Here is a 27,984-nt window from a genome sequence, read left to right as displayed (position 1 = left end):
AATTATTCAGTTAAAGAAATACACATATATATACTATATAATACCCACATATAGAATTGTAAATGAAAATCTTCAGCTGATTTTATTGAGTGAGGCTAAAAGTTACTTTACAAAAATATAATTTGTTGGTGCTACATTAATTTCTTATTTTTATTTATTTCTTGTGGAAAATAATGTTTTATTGTTCAAAATATATTTGATATTTATTTTTTTTAAAATTAACATTTCTAAAAAGCTTCCCGAGTGTATGCATATAATATTTTTGTTTTTTGACACATTATTCTCAAGCAGGCCTTCCTGGCGCAATTTCAATAATGGTATCCGAGATGAGTATTTTGCCCAACTTACAGCAAACTTAAAAATTTCGAGTTATGAAAGATATATGCACAATGAATCAAATGTAAATTTGACAACCATTTCTAGATTAGTCATTTGCCCACGATTTGCGTTTAATAATGCAATGTAATATTTGTAATGTGCTTAAATATGTTATCTCATGACTGATAAACAATAAACATTAAAATAAAGAAAGCGGGATGTGGTTGCCATGTTTAGTTTATATTTTCTTTAATACTGCATCACAACACGACCTTTAAATTTTTTCAAATGTAAGAGTTATTGGTGGTAGATATACAGGCGTTACTACAAAACTCCTTCCCATTAAAGTTCACAATTTCAAAACATCAAGTAAACTATTAATCGAAAGTTTAAAAAAAGAATTTACAGATATAGGATTAAAATAACATACAGTTCAAATAATCAACACATATATTTTGTGCCACAGCTTTGTGAGAAAATTTGTTAAAAAATAAATAAAAAGCCAAAATCACGTTATTAAACATTGGTAATGGATGATTTTTGTCAGTACATTTAATCTGTACAATTGCAATTAAAAGTTAAAACTGATGTCAGCTGATTTTATATATGTGTAGGTATGTATAAGCTATTGGAATGTACAATCACTTTGAGTATATGCGAATGATGTATTGCGTTAAAGCGACAGTAAAACACCAAATATGGTTATTCCGTCTAATTCATGCCTAAAGTAGGAAAAAAGACGTTCAATTCCTAGGTACTGATCCAAGGCGATGCCAATCGCAGTGCTCACTGCGCAGATCATGTTTTGACAAATCAATGTCAAAGCCACCGAGCAGTTCATTTTCCTGCAGTGTATCATGAGTCCAGACTGTTACTTGTAATCGTCGCTGCTGCACAACGTCCAGAGGCATACGGTACTCAAGCTGTAAGATAGTATAAGGATTAGGATACAGATATTTTTGAAGTAATTTCTTTTACTTACTGTCTCCATAAAACTAGGCACACACGTTTTGCGGACAACTTTGGTCTTCCGTTTGGTCACTTTAGTTGGATCCGGTTTCAGGTAGCACTTTACATATGTGTTCGGCTCCTGCCCGCCCTGCAGCATTGGCAGTCCTTTGGCGTGGTGTATCTAAAATATCGAAGAAATACTTAAGCATTGGCCACTGACTGTTATATCACTAGATACCCACCATCACAGTTAGTACACCGCGTTGATATTGAAGCGATAATCTGATTTGACCGATTTCATTTGGATTATCGCGTGATGGCTGGCGTTTGACTTCTGCAAAAATGCAATCACCATTAGAACATTTATTAACTGGATGCTAGCATGCCATACCTTTTATCTTGGGCATCTCCAATTTTGCCTCCTGTTGGTCGCGAAGCAGCGGATGGAAAAAGGTGTACACTAAATCGGAGTGCGCTATCTCCTCGGCAGCATCAAAAAGTGATTTCAGGAAACGCCTGATTAGAGGTAGGCGCTTTTCGGCAACAGATTTAATATTTGAACGGCCTACGTGCACCCCCGTTGGAAGACTAGAATGATAAACAAGATGAATATATGTATTTCATAGTAACCATATAAAAAATAGTCTAAACTGTATTTGATTTATGATCTGTAGCGTATAGCCGAGCGAAGCAGGCTGCACTGCTGTTAGAAGATCCGAACAATAGCTCAGTGAAATCATTTCAAATTCAAAGGGTAAAAGGATATATTGTTATAAAGAGATACCAGGTTCTCTAAATATATTAGAATCAACATTATTGTTGATTGTTGAAGTTCGCGTTATTCCGATAAAGGTCAGGTTAATATTGTTGCTTTTCAATAAGTTTCAATTTCTAGAGCGGTGTGAGTGGTGAGCGGTAAAGTGAAGGTAGGTAGTGAAGCACAGTTTTGGAATTTCGATTCACATTTTAAATAAATGGACCATAACATGATTCATCGCTTCTTCATCCTAGAAAGAATTTTTCAGGACCTTTTTGAATTACAGTTTGATTCTACGTTCAATCCCACAAAACCAAATTAATTATTTGAAAAATTATTAATAATATTATTCAATAATTAAATATAAATTAAATAAATAAAATAATAAATAAATAAAAATAAATATTATATTACTAGTAATTAACTAACGACAGAACGGCAAATCAAACATATTTTAAATGCTGTGTTGTATCCAAATAAAAATTGGGTAATACAAGTATACAAATCATAGACAATTATTTCTTATCAGTAGCGGTCAAAACTATTGGTAACACAAATGGCTGATAAATCGATGACTGAAACAGAGCCATTTCAGGGGCACGTAAGAGAGCAGCGCGAGCAGGCACTGTGAGCCAGCGTGACGCTCCACAAAACGCTCCCACAAACAATATCGCGTTCGATAAGCGCCAGCCAGTCACAACAGCTACAACGTCGAGACCGAGACTCAATCAGTTGACGAGCGAGCTACTGCACAGGCGGCAAGGGCGGACAAGCGCAAGCAGCTGAGAGCCGTTGAGAGTTGGGAATTGTAGCATTCGATTAGCAACGACGTCGACTACGTGGTGAAGTATTTTATTCGGTCTTTGCCAAAAGCAAAACAGCGCGCAAAAACTCATCATAAAAACCACCAACGAAATTACAAAATGCTCATAAAGTAAATTAAATCGAAAGCAAGCAATGGCTCAAATCGCAAATGTGGGCCAAGGTAAGTGTAGAAGTCGTACATTCCCTGAGGGGACCGTAAAATCACTCAGTCATTGAACTCGGGCCGCAGGTCTCCATGCCACCCTAGGCCCACTGACCGCCTCGACTATCATCTTTTTGGGTTTGATCTTCGCTCTATTGTGCATCAAGATCTGGGGCTTCAAGCGACGGCTAACGTTTGAGAGCCGTGTCGAGACAGCACCCTCCACAGCACAGCTGACGCCACCGCCATCTTCCCGTCAAACGCGAGGATCACTGCAGGTATGTGGCGAAGTTTCATTTACAATTAGCACCGAACTAATATTGCAACTAATGTACATATAAACATTTAATATAATGATACCAACGACTTGTGGGACTAGAACTGATAAGGGAAAGTAAATACACTGGCAGTTGCGTGTACGTGTACACACACTTGTCTGATTTGGCACAGCACTTCTGCCATTAGGCATACTCACAATTGTGACGCATGCAGGCAGCGCGTTGTTGTTGCGGACAGTTGCTTTTCCTAAGAGCGTTACTGAATGGCGCAAACAACTGAAGCAACAGCAACAGCTGTTCCAATCATAACGCTTCACGCTAGTCAGCGTAAACCAAAATCGGAATGGGTTGTAATAACTTGAGCGCAATGCGCATGTACTTAGCAGCAAACAGAAGGCGCCAATTCTATTAAAAATACTTTAAATCAACGCAGGTAAACGGCACCGACAACGCAATCCATGGTATATTTCGTCGACGAAATGTGGAGGAAATCGAAAGTGTACACGCATCAGCACACACACCACCAGGTAATGTCATAATCGAACTGGGGAGGGGCTGATCGTTTCAAGTTCACAATAACTAACATAGTAGCTAGCTAACTAATAACACCCGATCAACAGAAAAGCGCTGACCTAAAATAAATGTTCTAATTAACTTATCTCTTTATCACAGTTAAATATATTGCTGGCAGCGTTCCAAATCTTCGGCTGGCAACTGAATTGTTATCCCAAGATGGATTTATCGAAGTGACAACCGCTAATGTAGCGTCAGAGCCCCAAATTCAGGAACCAAAGGCCCCGCGTCGCCGGCGAAGAGAGGTGCACAGCAGTAGTTTCGAGTACTATGCGATGCCACCCACTCGAAAGCCACCAACACCCCCCGTGCCAGAAGCTGATCCTCCGCCAGGACTCGACGTACCCAACTTTGATCACTTTGCGGAAAAATATAAACTCTTTACCGCAAAAACCACCTCTGACGAGTTTAATGTTCCACAGGGAGCTAACAAAGATATCGGCGGTTATATGAAGTACGAGCGAGTTGATGATGACCTTGTGCCAGAACCGCTCACTCCAGAAGTAGAGCCGACAGCAGTGTCTGTGTCTGCTATAGTACATAGTAATTTTAATTCTTATCCTGATAGGGAGGAAGAGGAACCGGCACTGCCTAATACTGATACAAGCCATAATAGCCTGCCAATTAACATTGATGATTTGGAAGATGAACAAATCGACTCCGCGTATATTGAGAACATATTTTCCAACAGCTCCAATACACCGGCGGAAAGTTCTGTACAACCGGACTTATTTTCTCATTTGGAAATCCCTTCAGCACTAAGCAGCATTAACGACACTAATTTTCAGCGTATTAGGTCCTCATATGAAATGAACGAGGCGGATTTACTAGACATTCAGCCAGATTTGGATCAACCTCCAATGCCAGGACCGCACAGTCCGCCAGGTTTTGGAAAGACCATCGATGAGGATTGGGAGAACTTTGAGAACTTGCAAGATGTTGAAGGGCCTGACCCGAATTGGGCGTTGCATCCAAACACAATTAATACTTTGGAACAAGTGCCTTACGTGGTAGAAACCTTAAACAACGGCACGCTTACTCTTGGCAACGTACCCGAGATAGAAAACCTCTTTGAAGAATTGGAACTGATTGAGCCACTGCAACAAACTGTGGAGAGTGAGCAAAGGGAAATAAGACCACCGCCACCATCATATGCTTCTTCTTCGCCAGCGCTACCAGACTACGAGTCCTTAATGCAGGAAGAGAGCATGAAAGCGAGCTACTCCTTGCCCAAATATGCGGATGTTGTGGGTGGCAATAATAATAATACCAAATATATAAGCAGTATAGACGATCTATACGCAGAGATTGGAGAAAGTAATGTTGAGACCAACTTACATGATTTTGAAGAACTTTGTGAGGAACTTGAAGTGATCACAGTTCCAAGCATTCCACCACTACCCGCACCTCGACTTAGAAATACGAGTATGTTCAATGATCATGGACTCTCCGGTTCAAGTAATTCAAATGCAGCTATTGGGACAATAGGGGCAATTGCAGCGCCGAGACCTGCGAAACGGAATGCACGCGCCCTCAAGGTTCGCTTTGACATAGAGAACTTACAATACTATCAATCTGCCGAGCTGCCAAGCTCAAGTGAGTCCGACGACCCAGATAGCTATATGGTAACACCACCAACGCCGATGCTGCGCTTGTCTGTGGGAGATTCTAGCGAGTCCTTGGCCGAAAACAAGAAAGCGTCAATTTTTATAGGATCTCAGGCGTCCCAAACTGACAGTGATACAGATGAGTTTGGACCTGAGCGAACAGCTAATAGCGACCATGCTGTACAACAGCATTGTCTGATGACAGAGGTACCAGAACGGGAAATAAGGAGTGATTTTGAAGTAGAGCGAGGATCTGAGCTCGGTGCTGTGCCCAAACGCCAAGCGATTAAATTGAAACATAGCTTACATACTGATACAGAGGCTTAGGCTTAGCAATTAGGGCAATTGGACAGATCGACTCTTACATAACTTAGTAATGTCAGTATTTTACAACACATTCATAGTTACATAAAAATGCCATACCTTTGTATACATATATGTCTGTATATAGTATATAAAAAATAAACATGTAGACGTCATGAACAATATTTTTTGTAACGCATAATCAAATGTATGTAAGCAAGTATATAAGTTAGGTTTGGGGCGCTAAATTTTATATATTTCTATACCATGTATCCAAAAAGTCGAGGGTATTTTAGAATGTCTTAGTTATGTAATAGACCAAAGGAGGCGTAGCAAGTTTTAAGCACACACGTATAATCAGCATGCCGAGGCCAATCTATATAGGCATATCCGGCAAGTATGTCAAACATAGCAATAAGGGACATAAAACTTGCTCTGTAGACTACTATATCTTATCGATTATTTATATTGAAGCATAGCCCCATTTTTTAAATATAACTACCAAAGAAACTAACGATAACTAACGAGTACTTTTTCGCTCTAAATAGGATTCATTTACCCTTTCGGTATAGGGTATACTTCTGTTTGAAAACAAGGATCTCAGAGAGTATAGTATAAGAGCTTGCATGGTATTCACATTCTCCCAGGTCCGAAAAAAGAAATCTTTGTTTTTTTCTGATGCTCTGATGTTTGGGAAGGTTTTAGATTTCCAGAATTTCGTGAATACGAATACGAACAATGCCACTTACCTGTGTAACTTAACCAGTGGGAAATGCATACACAATTTTTGATGGAATTCGGTGAATTCACGGTACGAGCGAAACAAGTGCGTCGGATCTGGCTGACCGTGTCGCGTTACTTGTAGAATATACATGTAATACTTTTCCATATTATAGTGCTTTTGGAAGCGCACTACACTGACAATCTTCAGACGGCCATCCTGCTGCATACTGCCAACAAAAAAAAAACGTGAAATTTTAGAAATATGTTTATATTTTAACGGCCCATCATACGGTTTGATCACTTACGTATATTTTCGCGGAACAAATGAGAGCAGCTCACCCGTGCCCTCATCATTGCTGTGACGCATTTGCGCCAGGTTGTGCAGAAAGAAATTAACTTGGGTGAACCAGCTCTTCAGTGACGACTGTATCATCTTGGCAAATGTGGCGGCAGCCTCCGGATTAGATTGAGATGGGAGTAGCGCACGCCTTACATAAGTCACCGCGTTTAAATTAACGCCCGGCATGCCTGCCGTAGCCATGTGGGCGAGCGTGTGAAGCAACAAGTCAGCATTCTTGCGTACAATATTAAAGGCACGACAGCACAGGTCCACAAAGTAATGAAAATCGGTGGAGGGTTTGTCTCCACCATTAATTACATACGCCATGTCTGAGGTAAGCACAAAAGGTGTGCGATCTCTGTTTAATAAAATGGCATATTAACAGCAATAGTCGAAAATATAAAGAATCAGATTCGCACTTACCTTTTAAAGTTTCCAAACATTTGTGCATCGCCTAGGAACTTTCCAAAGTCAATGTGGAAAAGATGACCTGAAGTTTTAAGCATAATATTGTCATTGTGTCGATCACAAATGCCAAGGACATAAGTAGCTACGCTGTATCCAGCACATGAAAGCGTAAAGTTTCGTACTGCACTCTGATATTCCAGCGGACTTGGGTTTTGCTTGCCCAACCATTCGGCAATAGGCCGATCCTTGAAGGAGCCGGTTAGACCGCATTCCACCTGGATTTTTCGTAATGTTTCTGCTTCAGAGACAAGCTCTATCATGCCTCTTTTGTAACCAGTGGGCACGCAATTAAATGTGACTATCTTGAGATCGAGGCGTTCGGCTAGCCACATTTTGTTCATGATGCGTATTAGTTGTATGGTTAGCATATCTTGCTGCAGATCATCGCCACACTAAAAATAAACTAAGAGTTTGAAAAGTTACAGTGCTTGGTATTATGAACTCTGACCTTAAATATAGCTGGTAATGGTTCAGCATCAGGCCCGATAAAGCTTATTTTCAGCGGCAGAGTATTGGAATTAAAATAGCTGCAGTTCCGGACATTCACCCCTGTAACCTCAAGTTCAGGGCCCAGGGGTAAGCATGTGGGCTGATTTGTTAGATCCTGATGCACCACATCCATCTTGGTGGTCAAAATCTTTTGGCGCATTGACTCTTTGGCATCCTTCACACACTCGGCTGTTTGTGCCAGATCCTAAACATTGAGCATTGTTAAAAAATATTTATAATTGGGTTCTTCATTTTAATAGCTTACTTGGCACATGCGGTGTTGGTGCATAAAACGTGTTCCCATCTTCTCACCGCAAATTGCCATAAGTGCGCGCAACATCATTTTATTCCTGCGGTAATATCGCGCCTGCGTTATTTGCGACTCATCATACTCCTGATCCACCTCCGACGAACCAATTGAATTCAATGGATCGTCAGGCAAACTGTGCACCAAAAGCCAGTACATATGATGTGCGAAACGCGGAGATTCCAGACACTTGGCAAGTAAAAATCGCGCCAAAGGCGATGCCTCGTAAGTGTCGTGCTTAAGCGATTGTACTAACTGCGGCAAGAAATCCACCAGCTGATCATTGGACATGTACGAAATCCATTCAACGGCCTTTTCCCGCACCTTAGCATCAGGGTAGCTGGGAAGTAGAAGCTCCAAGGCTTGTAGCGGCGACAGCGGAGCCCATGATTGCAGCAAAGCGTGTAGATCGATGAGATTTGCGTAGTCCCAGCTGTGCGCAGCATGCAAAACTTTGGCCAATGCATTTGGGTAGCTCTGCAAGTAGTGACGCTTCTCCCAAAATACCTCACGACGCTCGGTTGGACCAAGGTAGCCCTGTTCCGCAGTGTCCAGTAGTTCTTCCTGTAGATTGGCGTCCAGCGAAGCAAAGTCATAGCTGTAAAGGCAAATAAGACATATGATAAAATGAAGCGTGTATATACATAGATAGATACAACTTACTGTGGTGCTGGCTTTGGTGGCTCTAGTTGATCTGGAAATTGGATACGACCACCATAATGCGGAACTTCAATGCTCAGCACTGGACAATAGTCGGGATGTGGATGACAGCCGCGTGCTGGGGCCGGACCAAGAAATTTATCCTGGGTTGGAGGCCACACTGACAACAGATACGGACCGCAGATCATCTCGCGCTTAAAGTCGAATAGCTGTATTGAGCACCAGCCCAACTCAGTAGTCACCTGTCGACGCTCCCCATTGGGTTCCGCACTGGTGTCAGTTTCATTAGCTGCCTGCTTGCCATACAGCACAAAGGTAATACGTGCTTCCCGCGGTAAAGTGCATATCGGATGTTTCTCGAAGGTGAGCCAAGCACTGAAGTTAAGACGCGGAAACAGTCCTCCACTTGTATCGTTTGAACATCTCAACACATTGGGCTGTGAAATGAGACGCGTGCCGTAAACGATCTGCACGCACAGCGAGTAGTCCTCGTATTTCCAATTTGGAGGCGGTCTGTGTAAGCAGTTTATGCTAACCACAATGGGTTTCGATACACATGATATTGGAATTGGTGCTGGTGAAGTAGAAGTTAAGCAGTCATTTAAGAGCAGTTGACGCAATTGCAAAGGAAAAAATATTAAAATGTATCTCCTTCACTGTTTGTTTTAAAACAAATTGTTCCTCAATTTTCTATACCACTTTCCCATATATGTATATTTCCTATAATTATTTCGTATATTTTCAAGATGCAAAGAAACTGCGCAAATCTACACTGAAACTTGTTCATGCCTAATCATTATAGATGCCTTATTTTTACTAACGTATTATTTTCTTACTCACTTGTGGCATAGATTACAGTCTTCACCGAAAACGCAACTCTAAAAACGTTGGCATAGAGCTCGATCAGCTCCTGCACAGCGTCTCGTAGATTGTTGCACTTCAGCTTAATCTGTTCAAGCATAGACCGTGGTCGTAGTTTCACCTCGGCGTAGTCACCATAATCACTGACGATCTCTGGATTATTGGCACCCGCTAGCGGCGCGTATTTGCTCTGGGCCTCATCACAGATGCGCTTTAAGTCCGCAATACAACTCGCAAGTTCGAGCGTATCAATTGATCCCAAAAGCGCACAAATGGCTTTGACAGCCTGCACTACTCCTGAGCAGGAGACAACGCTGCGCGTGCTACTCGCGTCTACTGCAGACTCCAACTTATCGATCTCTGTCTCTAGCGTCTCAATGAGTATCATCATGTTGTCGTAAGTGACAATGGGCACTACTTCATTGGGCAGTATGCGCTCCGGTTGCAGGGCAATGTCCTGCTCATCATCGCGGGCCGTACGTGCTATCGCCTGCATGTTGTCCACGCTGCGTAAACATAAGCCCAAATGGACATCTTTCTCAAGTTGGAAACTATTATGTACACACTCCAACTGACTAAGTTTCGAGGTGGGCGCCAACCACTCCATTAACCCAATTGGCTGTGCAAATTTGATAGAGATTATATAAAATGGTTATTTAATAGATTTCGCCGACTTACCTTGACCACATAATCCGTTACTGTGCCCCTGACCTGACCTTCCAGCGATGCCAGAGCCTGCGCTATCACTTGCGATACCACGGAGTCAACTGTACAGAAAATCGTTTTTAATTCCACTGTTATAATTTTCTTATATTTTGTACTCACTGTCGCAGGTAAAAGTGACCGGCGTGCCGTAGCCTTTGAACTGTTCACCGGCAGCCGAATCGCGTGCTGCATGCGGTTGAAGAGCATTTAGAGCTGGATGCACAATTATCTTGATGCTGGTGTCCAGCATGTAGTGGTAATTAAATTCTGCAGCTATCACATGTCCGGTATTTGTGTCTAAATCATCAAACAGGTAGTGGGCTCGCACTTCCCGGACCATATGATAAAACTCTAGCAGCTCGGGGTCATCGGTGCGCTGCTCACTGATCAGTTCGTAGAGTCTTGTGCACGTTTTTCGTCGATCCAGAACTACACTTGGTGGTATCGATGAGGTGTAGCTATTTGTAAAGGGCGCTGTCGTCGATATTTGCTGGGCGTTGCTGCCCACAGGCACCTCTGCTTCATACTGGTGCTGATTTCGAGGCGGCAACGGCGGTGGCGGTGAAGCAGAGCCCGAAGGTGTTGTGCTCGCACAGTCAACCTTTGGCTCGTCCACCGGCAGGGCAAAGTAATCTTGACGCCACCCAATAGCACTGGCATTGGGACTACCGGATGATTTGTCCCATCTGTTGACTGCTTCGTACATGGGATCCGAATACTGTGTGCCACCATCGCTGTACAGAAAGTCGAATGGATCGTATTCAGCATAGTAGGATGTGCTGTCCGAGGCGCAGTCGTTGGCTGCAAGTAGCGGATGCATAATTAGTGATGGGTTTTGTTTTTGCGCCCGCAACAAATTCCACAATAATATCGCACGCAGTTATGCAAAATATTTTGCCTCGACTCGTGCCACACTACATAAGTATATATAATTGAGTATATACATATACGTATTCTTGATACGTTGTGATGTCTACGCCAAAAATAAAGTCACCCCAAACAAACGGCGCTGAGCGGCACTCGAATGACGGCGACAACGCGTTGGCAATTACATTTAGAACACGGAGAAGCTCGCCCGATTTTTAATTAAACACAGAGGAAAATATCAAGAAGAGAACACCTAGCAATACTTGGCTAACAAATCTCCGCGTGGTGATGCCGCTAATCGCTAATCGCCAATTGTCTTTGCCCTTGCCATCGTCGTCAAACGCCCACAATCTCCACGGTAAGAAATTAACGTCAAACGCGCTCTCTCAACCTGATCAGTACATATATACAGAATACATACATATGTAAACAAATCACATTCATAATTGCCATACTCACAACAAATTGTTACTTCGCATAAAATTCTATACATTTCACAGAAAAACGATAATGATTAAATGAAATGACATAAGAGCTAGAAAAGGTAAAATACCAATTGTTTCGTAAAGAAATTACAGTATGATGAAGTCAAAGAGTTAATTCAGGTGGTGCATAATTGACTAGAAATTTAATTAAAATGTCCCATACTGAAGACCTCACCTCCACCAACCAGCCGATAAAGAGTGAAGCATTTGGAATGATAATGCTTGGTAATACTCCATATTAATATAATTCGATAATTAGATATATTAAATAGGCGAACTACTGAATTATTTCATTTTAATTTGATTGAGTTTTGTTCAGTTTAGACTTATATCATAATCATATAGCTTTTTGACATGTGGATGCTATTTCATCCGATTGTTATATACTTGAAAATTGTAAACTGTGATTATTGATTTTTGGAATGCCTAAAAGTAGGCGTGGCAGACTCCACATAATACGTTCATAACCATTAGCATGATAAGATGAATCAGAACAGCAGCATAGCAAGAAAAGAAATTGATTAACGTAACATATTATATTGGGCTTAGGGACAATGTGTGCGCATATGCCAATCGTTAAATGTTTAATAAAACAACAAAAAATTGGCAATTTTTCATTAATAATTTATTATTGGTCTCATCCGTATTTTACACCTTTGTTTCAGATAGGTTTTTCTTAGAGGAAATCACAATTTTTTTTTAATTATAAAAGATTGTTGAATTCTCCTTTTACGAGCCTAGTTTGGTGCGAATTCGTGTAACAGACATAAGGCGACGTGGCAGACCCCACAAAGTAGAGTATTCTTGACCAGTATATCAAGAAGCGTCCCGCTATTAGCGGTTTTTCATAGCTCCCTTGGAATTTAGTACCTTTATTTGGCAAATAGGCCAGACATAATAGGTCAGCTCTAGAGGAATTATAGCCATACATATAACCCTGGCCGCAGTTAGTGTTCTCGCCGCTGCTTTTACTTAGCATTGCACACACAATACAGAAACCCGATTTAAATTAATGCAAGAGAGTGTACGGAGGTGTTACATATTCTTGGTTTAATAAGTTGTATTTAATTTTAAACATTATTAATTTATAAATTAATTTTTTTTTTCAGGTGGTTACAAGGTTTTTAAAGTCTGGCTCGCACACTTCTTCCGTTCTTGTTTTTAAATACTATTTTAAGGCTTCGAGTTTATTTAATTCACATTCTATGTGTTTTCAGAAATTAAAAAATTGAGAATTATTTCAAACTGGAATTTTAATAAATAGATTTTGCTGACAATTTACGCAAAATTTGCAAAATTTCGAAAAATCAAAGTGTATACTATTTCAATTTTCTCATAGATGTTTGATAATCTTAAGATCATGCTTTCTCTCTTTGTTGCCATTTTGGCGACGACAAAATCAATTTGGAACAAGGCATATTATTTGGACTCTATTGTATGTGAGGGGGTACGTTTTGTGTTTTCAATAGATTGAGCAAATAAAAGTAGCTCAGCTTTATTACGACTTCTGCGCGTCTCCGAACCAAATCAAAGTTTGAGCCCTTATGCCATTAGTTGATGACGTGTGTTAAAAGTGGTGGCTGACTAGGTTGGTGTGGTGTAAAGTAGTTGCAGTATTGGTAGTACATAGTGGTAGTAGTAGAAGGTTTGCAGTTTAAATGTTTTACTTTTGCGACACTGCAAGATAGAAAACAAAAACAAATTCAGTTTTAATTGCAACTACAAACAATTTCTAGCGATTTTGCATAGTTTTAAAAGTAGTATTCAGTGAACACTCCGAAGAAAATCCTACATGGAGGAAAAAACATCGTGCGTTTCCTACAAGTTCTTCGAATTTTGAATGAGCACTCCAAGATGCTGCACATTGAAGTCAAGATTTTAAATACAAATGCAGCGACAAGCACTTTTATGATGTTTTACTTCATTTTTAAGAAACGATTTCAATTATTTAGTTGTTAAATGTGAAATGAGAACTAAAACACCGATCTATTTTTGTGTTTTCAATACATATTTTTTTAAATTCTTCTCAGCGACAATAAAAAAATAAGCCTCATTAGTATTGACTTTTAACTGCAGGTATATTGTCTTTATATAATGCACCGTTAAGGCAAACTTACAAAATCTATAATTAATCTCGACAATTTGCTTCACTACACTTATTCAAACATTCATTCACTAATAGATATACTATTATATTCCAACCCAAGCCATTTCAGCTACATTAATTGGTATAATACCTGCTTTATAAATAACATCTTATTGTCGTAACTACTTATAGAAAGTAGCGTTTGGACATATACCATATAAAGCTAGCTATTGAAAGTATAAATGTTCTCCGTTTATATGGACCATGACCATGATAATTCTCTTTGTGTTTTATATACATTTAGAAAAACCTACTATAAATTGTTGCCTTCCGCTCTTATTAATAAGTATACATATTATACATATAACGCCAGATTAATATACAAAATATTAAAGTTATTGTTCATAAATTCTCTCCACCACCATCTCTGGTATTGTTCCTTATAGGGTCGTTGCAATACTTACGCCTATCTTTGTACAATTAGTTTGTGAATTTATTATTATGTTGAAAGACGCAATGTCTTATAATGGTTTTAGATAAAATAGTACACAACAGCAGTATTGTTAACGAAAATACCAATTAAGACTTGCCTGAATTCTCGTTGAGCAATGGATCGAAAGCCTCCAATACACTCACACGCGAGCTGAAAGATTCAAATATAAAAGAGGATAAGATTAACACCTACTGATAAACACGTACTCATCATTCTGGTTCAAGTCAATCAAATCATTGCCTGTGCGCTGTGCAGACAGACGTCCGTTACTGCTCGATGGCGACATCTGTCGAGTAGCTACACCCGTTGGCATCGTCTCGTTGGAATGTGAAGTAGATGGGTTAGACGCTGATTGGCTGCTAGCTGCTGAAACATTCGGTCGCGCGAAATCGACGTGAGTAGGGCTGCTTCTATTTGCTGTATAAGTTGGGAATCGCTGCGATAAATGGGTAAATCCAAATCCTTGCGCCGGATATTGAGGTGGTAGAAATGCAGCCGATCCTGCCACAATTTGTGGTGAATAAGGAGTTGCCGCTGACGGGTAGTATGCAAAACCGCTGGGAGGAACGAATCCAATATGCGGCTGGGCTGGGACCAATTGATTTGGCAAACTGTAAAGTTTCTGCAACTCTTCGTTAGTGAGAGGCGTCTGCCGCTGTTGTGTTGGTGGCTGATAAGGCACCATTTGCATACCGCCGACATACTGCGGAGTCGCAGCACCGTACGGCTGATGATAGCTCACAGGTGCGTAGTGAACGGGCGCCGCCGCAGCTACAGGTCCTACTGGCACAAGCGCCGACTGTGTACTCGTTGTTTGAATCTTCTGCAAATCCTCGATGAGCTTCTCAAACGTATTGGTGCCGTCAGCCTGCTTGCTCGTTGGACTCGCAAAGCAAATCAAATCATTTTCTGAAGCAGTTTGAGTTGGCGGTGTATGCGACCGTTCAACACTAGGTGTCACATTTGACGGATGCGCCTCCGAGTGGCGGCGTTGTATATGACTGGGTCGTGCCGCTTCAAGCGAGTTTTCGCGTGCAAGGTGCTGAGCACGCAATGACGCGTAGTACTCCCGAGATGATCCACCGCTGCCGGTCGAGGTGGGGCGCTCATAGTGATAAGTAGTGCCATACTTCTTGTGGCGTCTGTAGTCGTCAAGTGCCTGCTGCTCCAAGCTCAGTGCCGTGGCTTTGGCCAAGTCCTCTTGAAATTGTTTGTCATAATCTATTTCGGCCTGATTTGACATTATATTTGCAAAAAGGTTGGAGGTTTCTGGTCTCGTTCAGCTGAAATAAACAAATTTGAAAATGTGAAAATGTCCAAGTTTTTGCTTTTTATTTAACTTGCTGATAGAGTTTGTGCTTTGGAACTGTTATCTGCCTTGCTGTTGGGCGATAACCGAAAGCCATGATAAACACGATTTTGTAGTGTTACCTGTCGTTGTGTATGACTGTGCAGGTGTTTTTATATCCAAATCATTCAAAACCCAGTAAATTACAATACATGCATATTTCTTTGGGATGATAAAAGCAAGAGGCTCAGAGAATAGATTTCATATTCATCATAAACGGACTAATTTAGACTAATTTCTGATCAGCATGCTATCTCATTATCCATTAATTTATTTATTTCAAAAATATATTTTCCGTTTGTATCGCAATATTTGCGTTGTTTATATATGTATATTAAAAGTTTTTGAAACATACACACATGCATATATGTATCTAAGTTTTTCATACTTTAAATTAGTTCATTCTGGGAGCAGCTGGCGCGAAAACGAATTTCCCGAACAGCTGTTCAAAATGAATGTTTACTCGCAGCACACATGTCTTTCTATAACAGAAAAATCTATTGGGAATAATGCATTATCTAAGAAGTATTTCTCCAGAATGGCCACAAATATTTAATCATTGATCACGAATGCACAATAATAAATTTTTGTATCGTATAAGTATGTGTATGTATGTAAGGGAGTACGAACAAAGTTTACTGGTGGCGGATAATGGAAAGCAATTAGACCGAAAATTGTACAATGATATGTACATATGTATATTGTTCACTTGTATATATGTATATTTATGCAGAAAGATTTATACATGTGTGTATAAGCAGACCGGCCACAACAAAGGCCGACAAAGCAAAGGCGGGGGCGAAAAACGGCAAAAAGAATATGATAAAATGTTTGAAATGGGTAATGCACCCACAAGCCCGTCACGATAAAAATTTTTGCCACTTCTCTACATACATACGTACCCATTTATACGTACATATGTATACATATGTTCATATGTATATTCAAAAGCATGTACATATGTATACAACAATTTACATTATTGTATGGCTGCGCTTCTTTGATGTCACTTACTTTCGTTCAAGAGTAGTCGCCTCCACCTTTCAAGTTTTCGTTGTATATCCAATGGTTCTATTGTCTTATAACTCAACCTTTCCTATTTACGTTTTGTTTTCTTTAAACAAACAATAACTTTATTATTTCACAGCACTCTTAAAACACACATGCACGCTCATATGTAGTACACATATATATGTACATTCATTGAGATTTATGCAAACGGAAGTGTGATACACAAATACTTGGCAGCGGTTAAAAACATTGCAATACTATGCCGATGTTTTGTTTGCAGCAGATTTAGCGAAGATAAAGAGCATATTTACAATTAAATTATTGTATCTTACACCGCACGGTATCGTTAGACGCGAATAATAACAAACGCCACGAAAGGGTCTAAAATGGAATGCAACAAGCAGAAAACTTTGATATATTTCATTTTTGTATGTGGACACACTGTAAAAATCGCCGAATTTATTAGTATGTAAGCACTACATATTTTAAAACTGTCGACTTTTTAAAAAGCATTACTTTTTTGTAGCAATGTACCGCATGTTAAAATATACTTTTGGTTTGTTCAGTGTTAATTAATGTAATTAAACAAATTAAATATGTCTTAATTTATTTTATATTTTTATAATAGTGTGTGCGGAAATTATATTATTTTCTCTTTTAACAACATTTTCAGCAGAATCTATCTTACATCAATGGCATTTATCTATAAAGAACGGAAAATTTCAATTTTAAAGAATTGCAATCACAGCTCCTAGCATTTGTTAAAAATCTGCTAAAAGGATTGGGTCGCACCATCCACAGAAAAAAAGAAAGACCACATTCGGACAATGTTAACAATAACTATTTGAAACAGGTATTCGATTACAGATAACAGACATTTTCCGCGTTGCCCCACAGTCGCTGTAAGTCGTGAATGAAACCTGTTGCCCATTTTGCGCAGTCTGGCTATCTCTTTCTGTCTTCGTCGTCTTCCTCATCATTTTCTTTTTAGGCCTGGCTTAAAGGCAAATTAACTTCTGGGCGTTCACAAGACGTAAGCAAAATATTGGATTATTATTAAAGTTGCATATTTAATTATTGTAGAAAAGCAGTTTGTGCAAAGAGATAAACCAAATAAAGTACTTAATTAACGGCGATTACTTTCAAATGTGACTTTTAATGTAAACTATTGAAAGCGAGTTTTTAATAGTTACAGTGAATGAACTACGTTATGTACCTTTTTTCGTTAAATATAAAATGTATACACTACAAGTTGAGCCAATTGTATAATAAAATTTAAAGAAAACTTTGACAGGCTGATAATTACATTTTCGAGGATAACAAGATTCTTTTGATAACAGAAATATAAGTATTTATGTATGTATATTTATTATATATATATGTATGTATGTATATATATATTTATATATGTATATATAATGTATTTGTACATACCTTTGTACACAATGTTATGCCGTGAGTATTGAAATTAAGTAAAAACAACTTTGTTTATAGACAATGCAGCATGGTTCTTCCCGAATGCCAAAACAGGAAGCGCTTCCGAATGCAATATTTGGGGTATGAAAAATATTTTTAAAAATGTATGCGAAAAATTATATGTATGCATATGTATTTTTACTACAGCATGAATCCAAAAATTGGACCGCATTGCACGAAGCTGTAGCGGCGGGCGACGACAAGCGCGTGGAAGTTCTGTTATCAAGCAACGTTGATCGTATGGCCAAAGAGTCCAACAATGGCAACACACCATTACACGAAGCGGCGATGCGGGGCTTCAGTCGTTGCGTGAAGCTGATCTGCACTCCTCCACCATCTAAATCACAACACAAGGAAAAGAATAGATTAAAGGCGCGAGTTGCAAATACAATAGAAGCCCTACATAACAGTACGCTTGGTATTATTAACAATGAAGGGTTATCTGCCCTGCACCTGGCCGTTCAGAATGGGCACAATCAGAGTACTAGAGAGCTATTAATTGCTGGTGCTGATCCTGATGTTCAAAACAATGTAAGTAGAGGAAATATTACCTTTTGATCAGGATGATTTACATTCTAATTATATTAAATTTCCGGCTTAGTACGGAGACACACCTTTGCATACTGCGTGCCGCTATGGTCACGCTGGTGCCACACGGATTCTGTTATCGGCATCTATTGACCCCAATAAGACCAATCTTAATGGAGACACTGCACTTCATATTACAAGTGCTATGGGGAGAAGGAAATTAACACGTATCTTGTTGGAATCAGATGCTCGTTTAGATATAAAGAATGCGCAGGGTGAAACACCCCAAAATATTGCATTAAGAAAGAACTACCGCGATATTCTTGAAATACTTAACACACCAAAGCGCATAAGAAATCGACGAGAAAAGGCAAAGCCCAGCAGTAGTCCTCAACGTAGATCAGCTCAAGATAATCCTGCTAAAGTAATCAATTGGTCTCCTTATGGATGCCACTATTTCCCAGATCCACGAGCGTTCCCTTCACCAAAGCTGGAAACGTTGCCGAAGGACCCACTTAAGCCGGGGGAGCAGTATTTCCTAGACCTCGCTGGAAACATTCATAAAGGTAACTTGAACTTTTCTCCCGAGAATTGAGCGCTTTTGAACAACTTTTTTATTTATATTTGTCCATAGGTCCATTGAGTGTTGTAAACACCTGTTACTGTGGTCCATTCTTCCGACATATAGAGAACAAGTTGAACTGTAACCGAAAAAGTTTGAAGAAGTACGTAAATAAGACGAAGGAGAGACTTGGCCATAAAGTTCAAGCTCTAGCAATCAAAACGAATGACCAAATAGAGCAACTAACTCGCACAATGATCGCAGACCGAATTCGTTGCGAAAACAAGCGTCAGTATTTAAACGAATTTCTACGAAGAGGCGAACCATTCCGTTCAACATTCGATAATCAAAGCAAATGTCCGAAGGTCGAGCGCACTTTATCAAGATGTCGAAGCTTGGAGTTACTGGATAATACGATTCAAGATAGCAAATTAACAAATTCTAGGAGTGTGGACCTATTAGAAGATCAAGCAATTCAAGCCATCGTTCACCATCCAAATGAAGAAGAGGGAGAAAGCGATACAGATGATGATTCTGCCGTAGCTAATGCTTTCAATTCTCAAGGCCAAGCAGCTCACAGAGAACTACAACACATCAAATTAGACGAGCTCAAATTGGACTTTCTTAAAGTTTCCGAACGACTGGGTGATTTGCTGGAAAAGACCACTTTGATTATGGAGAGAGATAGCGAGCAAGAAAGTAAACGCCATCTTTCATCTATGTCGCCAGACTATAAGCCGCAGCAAAGTTCTTCATCTGGTCAAATATATAGTAGAGAAAATCAATTCGCAATGCGCCAAGACAAAGATAGTCCCGACAATCGAAATTTCGACGCTTATTCTCATATGGAGCGACGTTACCCCAACTCCAGTGAAACGTCTCAGAACTCTAATAGTTGGGAGTGTGAAATATCGCCAACTGAAGGACAGTATTATCACAGAATTGGTAGAAGCGAGAACATGTTTCAATCTGTTATTAAAGCCCTCAGAAAAGACGCTACATTTTTAGATTTGAATAAGGATGAAATCCAGCACAACGAAAATGCAGACAAAACTACTGGAGATAAGCTTATGTACAAGGAACGAGGTCACGAATCATCGGTCACTGATGTTAGTTTTCATCCGCCGTTATCTACGAATCCACAGCTTTTAAAAAGGAGACCGCTCCGTGTTCAAGAGGGGTTTGTACCAATTTCGAGTATGTTTTATACAAATCCTTTGATCAGTCAAGAGGATAACTTAGAATACACGGAGGGTTTAGAAATGGCACCCAACCCAAATGAAAGTGTGGAAAAAGTTGAAATCAAGAACAGTGAGATTAAATGCCTAAAGAAATCAAATGCTGGACAAGTTAAAGATATGGTGGCACAATTGCAAATTAAAATTGATTCTAATGTACCCCAAGATCATCAAAACAACAATATTGCACCAAGTGAAAAGAATCCTGTAAGTTCTAGTAACAATCCCTTATTTTCTAACTTTAGTGGCATGCGGCCGCAATTAAATAATTACCCTAACATTAATGAAAAAGGTTCAGTTCAACCTCCCAATACTTCATTCCAAACTGATTTGTATGTAGAAAGGCATATACCAAAAGATGCCTATTTCCATGAACTTCCCAATCGTCCGAAAACCGTACAACGTCATTCCCAAAACATTCAACCCGGCTGTTTACCAAGCACCGAACTCTGCCCAACTATGGATACTTACTATCCCAACTTTTCTCAAAGATACCCAATGGGTAGCCCAATTGACTCTGCACAAACGCCACAAAATTTAAATGTATCTATGCCAAGGGAGTATGCAAGCCAAAACGCGCATATACTAAACCAGCCACTTAGATCTCCCAGCTCCCAGCTCCCGAATTCAGTGGGCCCCGCAATTTTTCGAAAACGGCTACCACCGGAAGGCGGGCTAAACAATGAACCTGATCTGGATGAAATGCCGACCGTGGGTTTGTACAATAACGTTTCGAGTTTAGTTTAAGCTATCCATCAGATTAATGTATTTATTGAAATATTTTTTACTTACGCATGTATGTATTCGTATGCTCCATTTTTGTGTAAATAGTAATAATTATTTAGTAATGTAACCGAATATTCAAAGTACAGAGTATTATATAATTTACAAAAGTTCATGGTTTGATTATTTCATTTTCTAAAGACTTCATCAAGCTATAGTTGTATTTTAAACGGACAATGAAAAATCAATTCCTAAAGATTGTTATTACCCATGGCTAGCTTCTTTGAATCATCATCTAGACCAGCAGTGGTCCAATAGTCCATGTCTGTGGTTGTCGGCACATTGTACATTCGACGATATGATGCCTCGATGTTCTCATCTAGCATTCGGTCCACAATATTTCTCTCAATCAAAGCAGCAGGCAACTGATTTGAGGTCATAATACGAGCTGTAACGTTTTCCTGGCTATTTTGATGAAGAGCGGGTGGATCCCTTGTTGTGTTGCCATTCGTTTGATAAACAGTGTTCAGCGCCAATTCGGCACTATTAGCTCCCATCTTACACAGGCTGCACTTGCTTTGTGCTATTTGCTGCTTCATATTGTGCAAAGCGATGCGATCTTTAGCCAAGAGCATACGTTCCTGTGACAATTGTGCCTCCTTCTCACCAAGATCGGCGGTGCGCTTGGCCAGCTGTTGTAGTTTGGCTTCCAGAAATTGTTCCGACTCGCGAGCCTTGTGTTCGGCCGCTTGCATTCGTCCCGTAGCCATGCGATAGGCACTTGATGCCTGAGCCAGCTCGTCCTCTTTCAAATTTAACGCGTTCTCCTTGTTCAACAGGAGGCGTTTGCGTTGCTCTAGATCGCGTTGTTGCTTGTGACAGCGCTGTCGCTCCTCATCCGCTTGTCTGATAGCATCTTCTGCCACCTTCAGTTGCGCCTCTACCTCTAACCGATCCTTGTCTAGGCCTCCCTGCGATTGCAATTTACGCTCCATTTCAATCTGTGTGCGTTCGATCACAAGGCGTGTGCGCTCCTGCTGTAAATCGAGTTTCATGCGCTCTGTTTCGGCCAGTTGAAGAGTCTTGAGTTCCTCCACTCTCTTCTCATCGCGTTCTAACTGTTCACGGTGGAACTCTTTCTCGCGCTCGAAAGCATTTTTTTCCGCCTCCAAGCTGCACATTCGCTGACGCAACTGCCAGTTCTCCTCAGCCGACTCCTTGGACAATCGACCCAATTGTAATTCTAGCGTGCCCACCAGTTCCATAAGACGACGCTTCTCTCCCTCCGCTGCCTCCTCGTCAATTTTTAAGCGGCGTTCTTTGTCATCAAGCAGACGTTCGCGCGCATTAAGCTTGCGTTCTCGTTCCTTGTTCAATGTTTCCAATTTACAACTCATATCATCACGAAGTCCCTGCAATCCATCACTCAGCGTGACCAAATTATTTGAGGCCAGCTGCAAGGTTTCCAAGTAGCTTCCACTCTCCTGCATAGTCGCAAATTCAAGCATTTTCGACTGCCTGATTGTGTCCAGCATTCGGTGATGCTCTTGCCTTACCATATCTATATCCACCTCATGAGATTTACGCAGCTTACGTACCTCGTCCTCGTGATCCTGTCGCAGGGTGGACAACTCTCCTTCGTAGTCATTTTTCAATTTTTGCAAAGCCTGCTCTAAGCTCTGAAGTTTTTCCACATAGAATTCCTTTAGCTCTGTATTTTCTGCTTTCAGGCGTTCCTCAACCGCTGCCATATGCTCGCTAAGTACTTGGAGTTGTTTTCTACAAAAAAAAAATAAATAAATAGCAAGAAATCCTTATAAATACTTGTAATTAAGGTTCCAGAAACCTTTAAGGGTACAGCAATAGTAATAGAACAACTAAGAGATTCATATGTATTAATATAAGTATTATGTCGTGGCCAATTGTGAGACCTTATTTCTTTTGCCCGCCGCCTACCCCTCACTCAATAATCACTTATCAGTTTAACGGGAAGCTTATATCTGTTATTTATTTTATAGTGTTGGCAGGAAAGAAAATAGGTAATAATAATAGAAAGTTACTATAAATTAGTAACAAATTGGTTGATTACGAATATAGTATGAATCTTAAGCTAAGCATTTTCGAGTATATAACGCCTTTTAACGGTTCACTTACTTGTACGAGTTTTCGATCATCTGAATTTCCTGTTCATAGTTTACTTTCATGTTCGCCACCAGCTCCTCCAGCCGCAGCTTTTCAAGTTCGTTGCGCTTGACGTCATTCTCCAATTTAAGCAATTGATCATCTGCTGATGGCATTGGTTCTCCGGCTGCTTGGGTCGTCTTGTCTGTAATCGGGATATTAGCGGCCGTAGCGGCATCGGTGTCAGTAGCTGCACCTGTCATTGGTGGCGGAATAGGACCACGCGCCACCATAGCCGATTGTGTCATCATTAGCTGAATATGTGTATTAATTCGTTGCTGTTGCATTTTGATGTGATCCTCCATTTGCTGTTGGCGTTGCAATTGCTGCTGAATGAGAGTTTGAAATTTCTGATTTTGCTGTTGCAGCAAAATGTCCTGTTTGCGCTGCATCTCAAGCAAAGCAGACTCCTGAGCCTTCATTTGAGAAGCAATAATTAATTGAGATTCTTGCTGCTGCAGTGCGGTGAAGGTGTTGTTACTTTCCAGGTTTATACTGTTTAGAAGTAGAATGTTTTGAGCTGTCGGGTCCGCAGCAACTGTTGGCATCTTCATCGGCAATTCCTGTGCGGGTGTTTCTATGTCTATTTCGGTATCGTCAGATTCTGCGAGGCGAAGAATATTGATGGCGTTCTTTACGACCAATGCCTCCTTTCCATGTTGTGGAGAACGTGGCGTTGCCGGGCGCTCCGGCTCAGCCACAGCTCCAGATTCTACAGTCGTGGCATTCTCCACTCCTAGGCCAAGCCAGTCAGCTGGGTTGGAACGCTTTTTGGACACAGGCGTAGACATGCCAGACGCGTTGGCACTGGTTTCCTTGTCGCGACCAAACAGACCCAAAGGATCCGTGTTAATGAACGCATTAGTCGACTGTGCCGAACTACGGCGTCCTGTTGCGGTTTTGGGGCGCGCTTGAGTGTACACATTAGAATTATCTGTGGTGGTATCTGTTGACTGGCGTGACATTGAGGGCTTTACTGTCGAAACCGCTGAAGTCGCCGGGCGTTTCGCACTATCGCCCCCACTTAGTATATCGTCGAAAACATTTTTCTTTGCCTCGCCTACACTCAGTAAATCAACGAATAAGCTTTTCTTCACACCACTTTTGGGACGCTTGGGATCAAAGCCTAAATCGTCGTCATCGCCGACATCATCTTGGGAAATTGACGGTTTTTGCTTGACTATACGTGGCGTACTCGTCGCTATGGGCTTGTCTTTTGGTGGCGGCTGTATATCCACTTCTGTCTCCTCCTGTATGCCAAAAAGATCTTCTAATTTACCTTTTGACTTTGCAGCTTGCTTGCTTAATTTTCTTCCAGTGGTATTGTCAAAAAAGTTGTCATTGTCCAAACTATTATCGCTGAGCAGATCAGCCAGTGGATCATCAACGCTAAAGTTCATAATAGACAAATTCTGAGATTGTGAATTTTTTGAAAAAGAGAAAAAAAAATAATGCAAAAACTAGTGTATAAAACCAGGCCGTTGCCTAGTAACGTTCATTTAAATAGACAAATTAATTTTCCTGTTCTCTATGTGTAAACACTTTGAATTAAAACGTGTTGGCAGCTCCCAAATGAACTAGAATCATATTCAAGTTCGTAGCTTAGTTCGCTTACGAACTACATTTCACAAAATATTTTCTGGCACTGGTGCTTGGACAAAAATATTCCAAGGTGAAGTAATTCGGTTTTTAAAAACAGGTTAGTGTATTGAAGAAGGTAAAGTTATGGCGAAACTTTAAAATGTGTGTACAAAATAGTAAAACTATTTTGGTGCGTTGCAATAGCACAAAAGTAGTGAAAAGAAACTTTTTATTGATTTTTTTTTTCGTAACTACAGCTACATAATATAACGGCCCAATTGGAACAAAACAACAACACATAGGCAGGGCGGCGCAGGGGTGTTAAGGCTGCTTTAGTCACACACAGCTGCGGGATGAGTGCGAAAAGCAAACGCCCTGGCACTGGCACCAGCCAGACGCTGAATGAATGTGTGCAGGTGGTGGTGAGATGTCGGCCAATGAGCAATCGCGAGCGCACCGAAGGTTCACCCGAGGTCGTAAATGTTTATCCTAATCGCGGCGTTGTTGAGCTACAGAATCTGGTTGATGCAAACAAGGAGCAGCGCAAGGTGTTCACGTACGATGCTGCTTACGATGCCAGCGCGTCGCAGACGATGCTTTACCATGAAGTGGTCTTTCCTTTGGTCAGTTCTGTGCTGGAGGGGTTCAACGGCTGCATATTTGCGTATGGGCAGACTGGAACCGGCAAAACCTTTACCATGGAAGGTGCTCGAGGAAATGAGGATCTAATGGGCATTATACCGCGTACATTTGAACAAATTTGGTTGCACATCAATCGGACCGAGAACTTTCAATTTCTGGTAGACGTTTCCTATTTGGAGATCTACATGGAGGAATTGCGAGATCTACTAAAGCCCAATTCGAAACATCTCGAGGTGCGTGAACGTGGATCGGGTGTATATGTACCAAATTTGCATGCGATTAACTGCAAGAGTGTTGACGATATGGTGCACGTAATGCAGATAGGAAACAAAAATCGTACGGTCGGTTTCACCAACATGAATGAGCACAGTTCTCGGTAAGTAAAAATATAATTAATTGAATAGGGGGCTATAAACATAAGCTGTTTATTTATTGTAGTTCGCATGCGATTTTCATGATAAAAATCGAGATGTGCGATACGGAGACAAATACTATCAAAGTCGGAAAATTGAATCTTATTGATCTTGCGGGCAGTGAGCGGCAGTCGAAAACTGGCGCTTCAGCTGAGCGCCTAAAGGAGGCTAGCAAAATCAACTTGGCGCTCTCGTCCTTGGGCAACGTCATTTCGGCCTTGGCTGAGAACTCGCCGCATGTCCCATATCGTGATTCAAAATTGACGCGCTTGCTGCAGGACTCTTTGGGTGGAAATTCCAAGACCATTATGATTGCAAATATTGGACCTTCAGCATACAACTACAACGAAACGCTGACGACCTTGCGTTATGCCTCACGGGCCAAGTCCATACAGAATCAGCCTATAAAGAACGAGGATCCGCAGGATGCCAAACTAAAGGAATATCAAGAAGAAATCGAACGCTTAAAACGACTTATTGCACCGCAGCAGCAACAGCGAAACGAAAAACTAGCGGCGGCAAAGAAACGCACAAAGAAGCCCAAAAAGGAGTTAACGAATCGTGAGATTGCCGACAGCGATGCACACTTACCTGTGCAAAGGGAACTCACACAAGAGGAAAGTGAACCAGAGGAAGAGTCGGATAAGGAAAATGAAGCTGAGGTAGCCAAGTCCAATGAGGAACTAGAGCGCGAACGAGTAGAGAACGCAAAACTGGCGGCAAAACTAGCCGAATTGGAGAGTCAATTGGTTCGAGGTGGAAAAAACTTGCTGGATACATATAGCGAAAGACAAATTGAATTGGAGAAAAAATTGGTGGAAATTGCGGAGCGAAAAAAACGTGAAATCGAGATTCAGCAACAACTCGAACTTCAGGAGGAAACCACACTTGAAATACGCGAAACTGTTACCTCGCTCGCCGGCACAGTTGAATTAATGAAGCGCAAGCTGTCAAAATGCTGGTCGAAGTATCTATCATTGCAGCAGGAACTCAATGATTGCAAACACGATCATAATCAGGACCTACGGGAATTAGAAATGGCCCAGAATGAGCTTATCAAGGAGCTTAAGCGCCAGCTTCTTATTATTGATAATTTTGTGCCTATTTCGGTTAAGCAACGACTTTACACTCAGGCCAAATATGATGAAGAGCAAGAAGAATGGAAATTTTCATCTTTACCATTGTCCAGCGATGGCAAGTTTAGCAACAAACGTCCAGTATCGCATCCACAGCGACGTCGACCGACCTCGGAATATGCGCTTCAGGAGGCCAAATCGAATGGGCCGAGCGCATTGCGATTTAAGAGCGAAAACATTGTAAGCTACGAATTGGAAATGCCATGCCGCACCACACAGGAATATCGTTCACCCAAAGTGTCCGCCTCACTACAGGCTGTCTTGGCGCAGGCCATGCATACTGGTGATGATATCGATATCGTAGATTCGCATACGAACTCACTTCGCAATCGTCTCGAAAACATCATCAATGCTAATGCTAATGCAGCAGCCGTGTCTGCTGTTGGTACTGCAGCAACTGCTATGAGCGGCACCGGCATTGGCGTTGCCGCCCCCCTTGTGCGTAACATTAAGTCCAGTCGGGGCGTGTTGCCTAGCCCCGGTTCGGCCCTTGATTCGAATCGGCGTCCACCTACAGGACGAGCGCAGCCTAAGAAGCCAGCATCAGCCTATCCGAAAGCTCGTGGTCTGGTAAACAAATGATCATCAAGCTGTAATAATTCACTCGCATTGGACCTTAAACTCATCACACAACACTAACCAAAGTACTTACATATAGTCACAGTATTTGCATGCATATGATCAAGTTATGTATTATTATGATTACAATTATATTATATCAATATATACATAATAGTTTATTCTGACTGACTGACTGAGTGGTGATCAACGCAAGCCCCAACGAGGGTTCTGGTAGGGCATTCTACTCCCGCCTTTTCCCTACATCCTACATACATATATAGATATATACATATATACAATACAAGTCGATGCCTGTCAGTCCGTCTATCTACGCATGGATCTCAGC

The 27,984-nt window shown here is 40.9% G+C and overlaps 5 protein-coding genes across 6 annotated transcripts; 3 read left to right on the top strand and 2 right to left on the bottom strand.

Moving 5' to 3' along the window:
• Positions 1-98: 98 nt before the first annotated feature.
• LOC115623286 (phosphatidylinositol 4-phosphate 3-kinase C2 domain-containing subunit beta) lies at positions 99-16,848 on the bottom strand. Of its 2 annotated transcripts, none has more exons than XM_030517569.1 (16): positions 16,601-16,848; positions 14,445-15,521; positions 14,336-14,388; positions 10,428-11,108; positions 10,281-10,369; positions 9,582-10,221; positions 8,745-9,315; positions 8,040-8,679; positions 7,734-7,979; positions 7,241-7,677; positions 6,783-7,175; positions 6,504-6,704; positions 1,661-1,857; positions 1,512-1,603; positions 1,301-1,450; positions 99-1,241 (listed from the first exon to the last, which is right to left on the bottom strand). In XM_030517569.1, exons 2-16 carry the CDS (start codon positions 15,479-15,481, stop codon positions 1,062-1,064), a joined length of 5,607 nt encoding a protein of 1,868 aa, XP_030373429.1. In that variant the 5' UTR covers positions 15,482-15,521; positions 16,601-16,848; the 3' UTR covers positions 99-1,061. The 2 variants fall into 2 exon arrangements, with proteins under 2 accessions (XP_030373429.1, XP_030373430.1); XM_030517570.1 differs by lacking the exon at positions 16,601-16,848 and adding an exon at positions 15,670-15,726.
• On the top strand, positions 2,773-5,937 carry LOC115623287. Its single transcript, XM_030517571.1, has 4 exons — positions 2,773-3,011; positions 3,081-3,271; positions 3,705-3,798; positions 3,944-5,937. Exons 1-4 carry the CDS (start codon positions 2,984-2,986, stop codon positions 5,776-5,778), a joined length of 2,148 nt encoding a protein of 715 aa, XP_030373431.1. The 5' UTR covers positions 2,773-2,983; the 3' UTR covers positions 5,779-5,937.
• Positions 16,849-17,611: 763 nt separating the features above from the next.
• LOC115622985 lies at positions 17,612-21,161 on the top strand. Its single transcript, XM_030517138.1, has 5 exons — positions 17,612-17,630; positions 18,092-18,154; positions 18,221-18,604; positions 18,675-19,167; positions 19,236-21,161. Exons 2-5 carry the CDS (start codon positions 18,095-18,097, stop codon positions 21,146-21,148), a joined length of 2,850 nt encoding a protein of 949 aa, XP_030372998.1. The 5' UTR covers positions 17,612-17,630; positions 18,092-18,094; the 3' UTR covers positions 21,149-21,161.
• Positions 21,162-21,295: 134 nt separating this feature from the next.
• Positions 21,296-24,720, bottom strand: LOC115622984 (centrosomal protein of 164 kDa). The gene is made up of 2 exons (XM_030517137.1): positions 23,279-24,720; positions 21,296-22,903 (listed from the first exon to the last, which is right to left on the bottom strand). The coding sequence occupies exons 1-2, from the start codon at positions 24,703-24,705 to the stop codon at positions 21,376-21,378; spliced, it is 2,955 nt and encodes a 984-aa protein (XP_030372997.1). The 5' UTR covers positions 24,706-24,720; the 3' UTR covers positions 21,296-21,375.
• A 208-nt stretch (positions 24,721-24,928) lies between these two features.
• LOC115622185 (kinesin-like protein Klp68D) lies at positions 24,929-27,805 on the top strand. The gene is made up of 3 exons (XM_030516075.1): positions 24,929-25,004; positions 25,144-25,904; positions 25,967-27,805. Exons 2-3 carry the CDS (start codon positions 25,240-25,242, stop codon positions 27,657-27,659), a joined length of 2,358 nt encoding a protein of 785 aa, XP_030371935.1. The 5' UTR covers positions 24,929-25,004; positions 25,144-25,239; the 3' UTR covers positions 27,660-27,805.
• The last annotated feature ends 179 nt before the right edge of the window (positions 27,806-27,984 follow it).

The sequence above is a fragment of the Scaptodrosophila lebanonensis genome, unplaced genomic scaffold, assembly GCF_003285725.1.
Source record: "Scaptodrosophila lebanonensis strain 11010-0011.00,11010-0021.00 unplaced genomic scaffold, SlebRS2 tig00000043-arrow-pilon, whole genome shotgun sequence".
In the NCBI taxonomy this organism is placed as follows: domain Eukaryota; kingdom Metazoa; phylum Arthropoda; class Insecta; order Diptera; family Drosophilidae; genus Scaptodrosophila; species Scaptodrosophila lebanonensis.
Note: the sequence above shows the minus strand (reverse complement) of the source record. Positions and strands in the feature narration are given on the sequence as shown.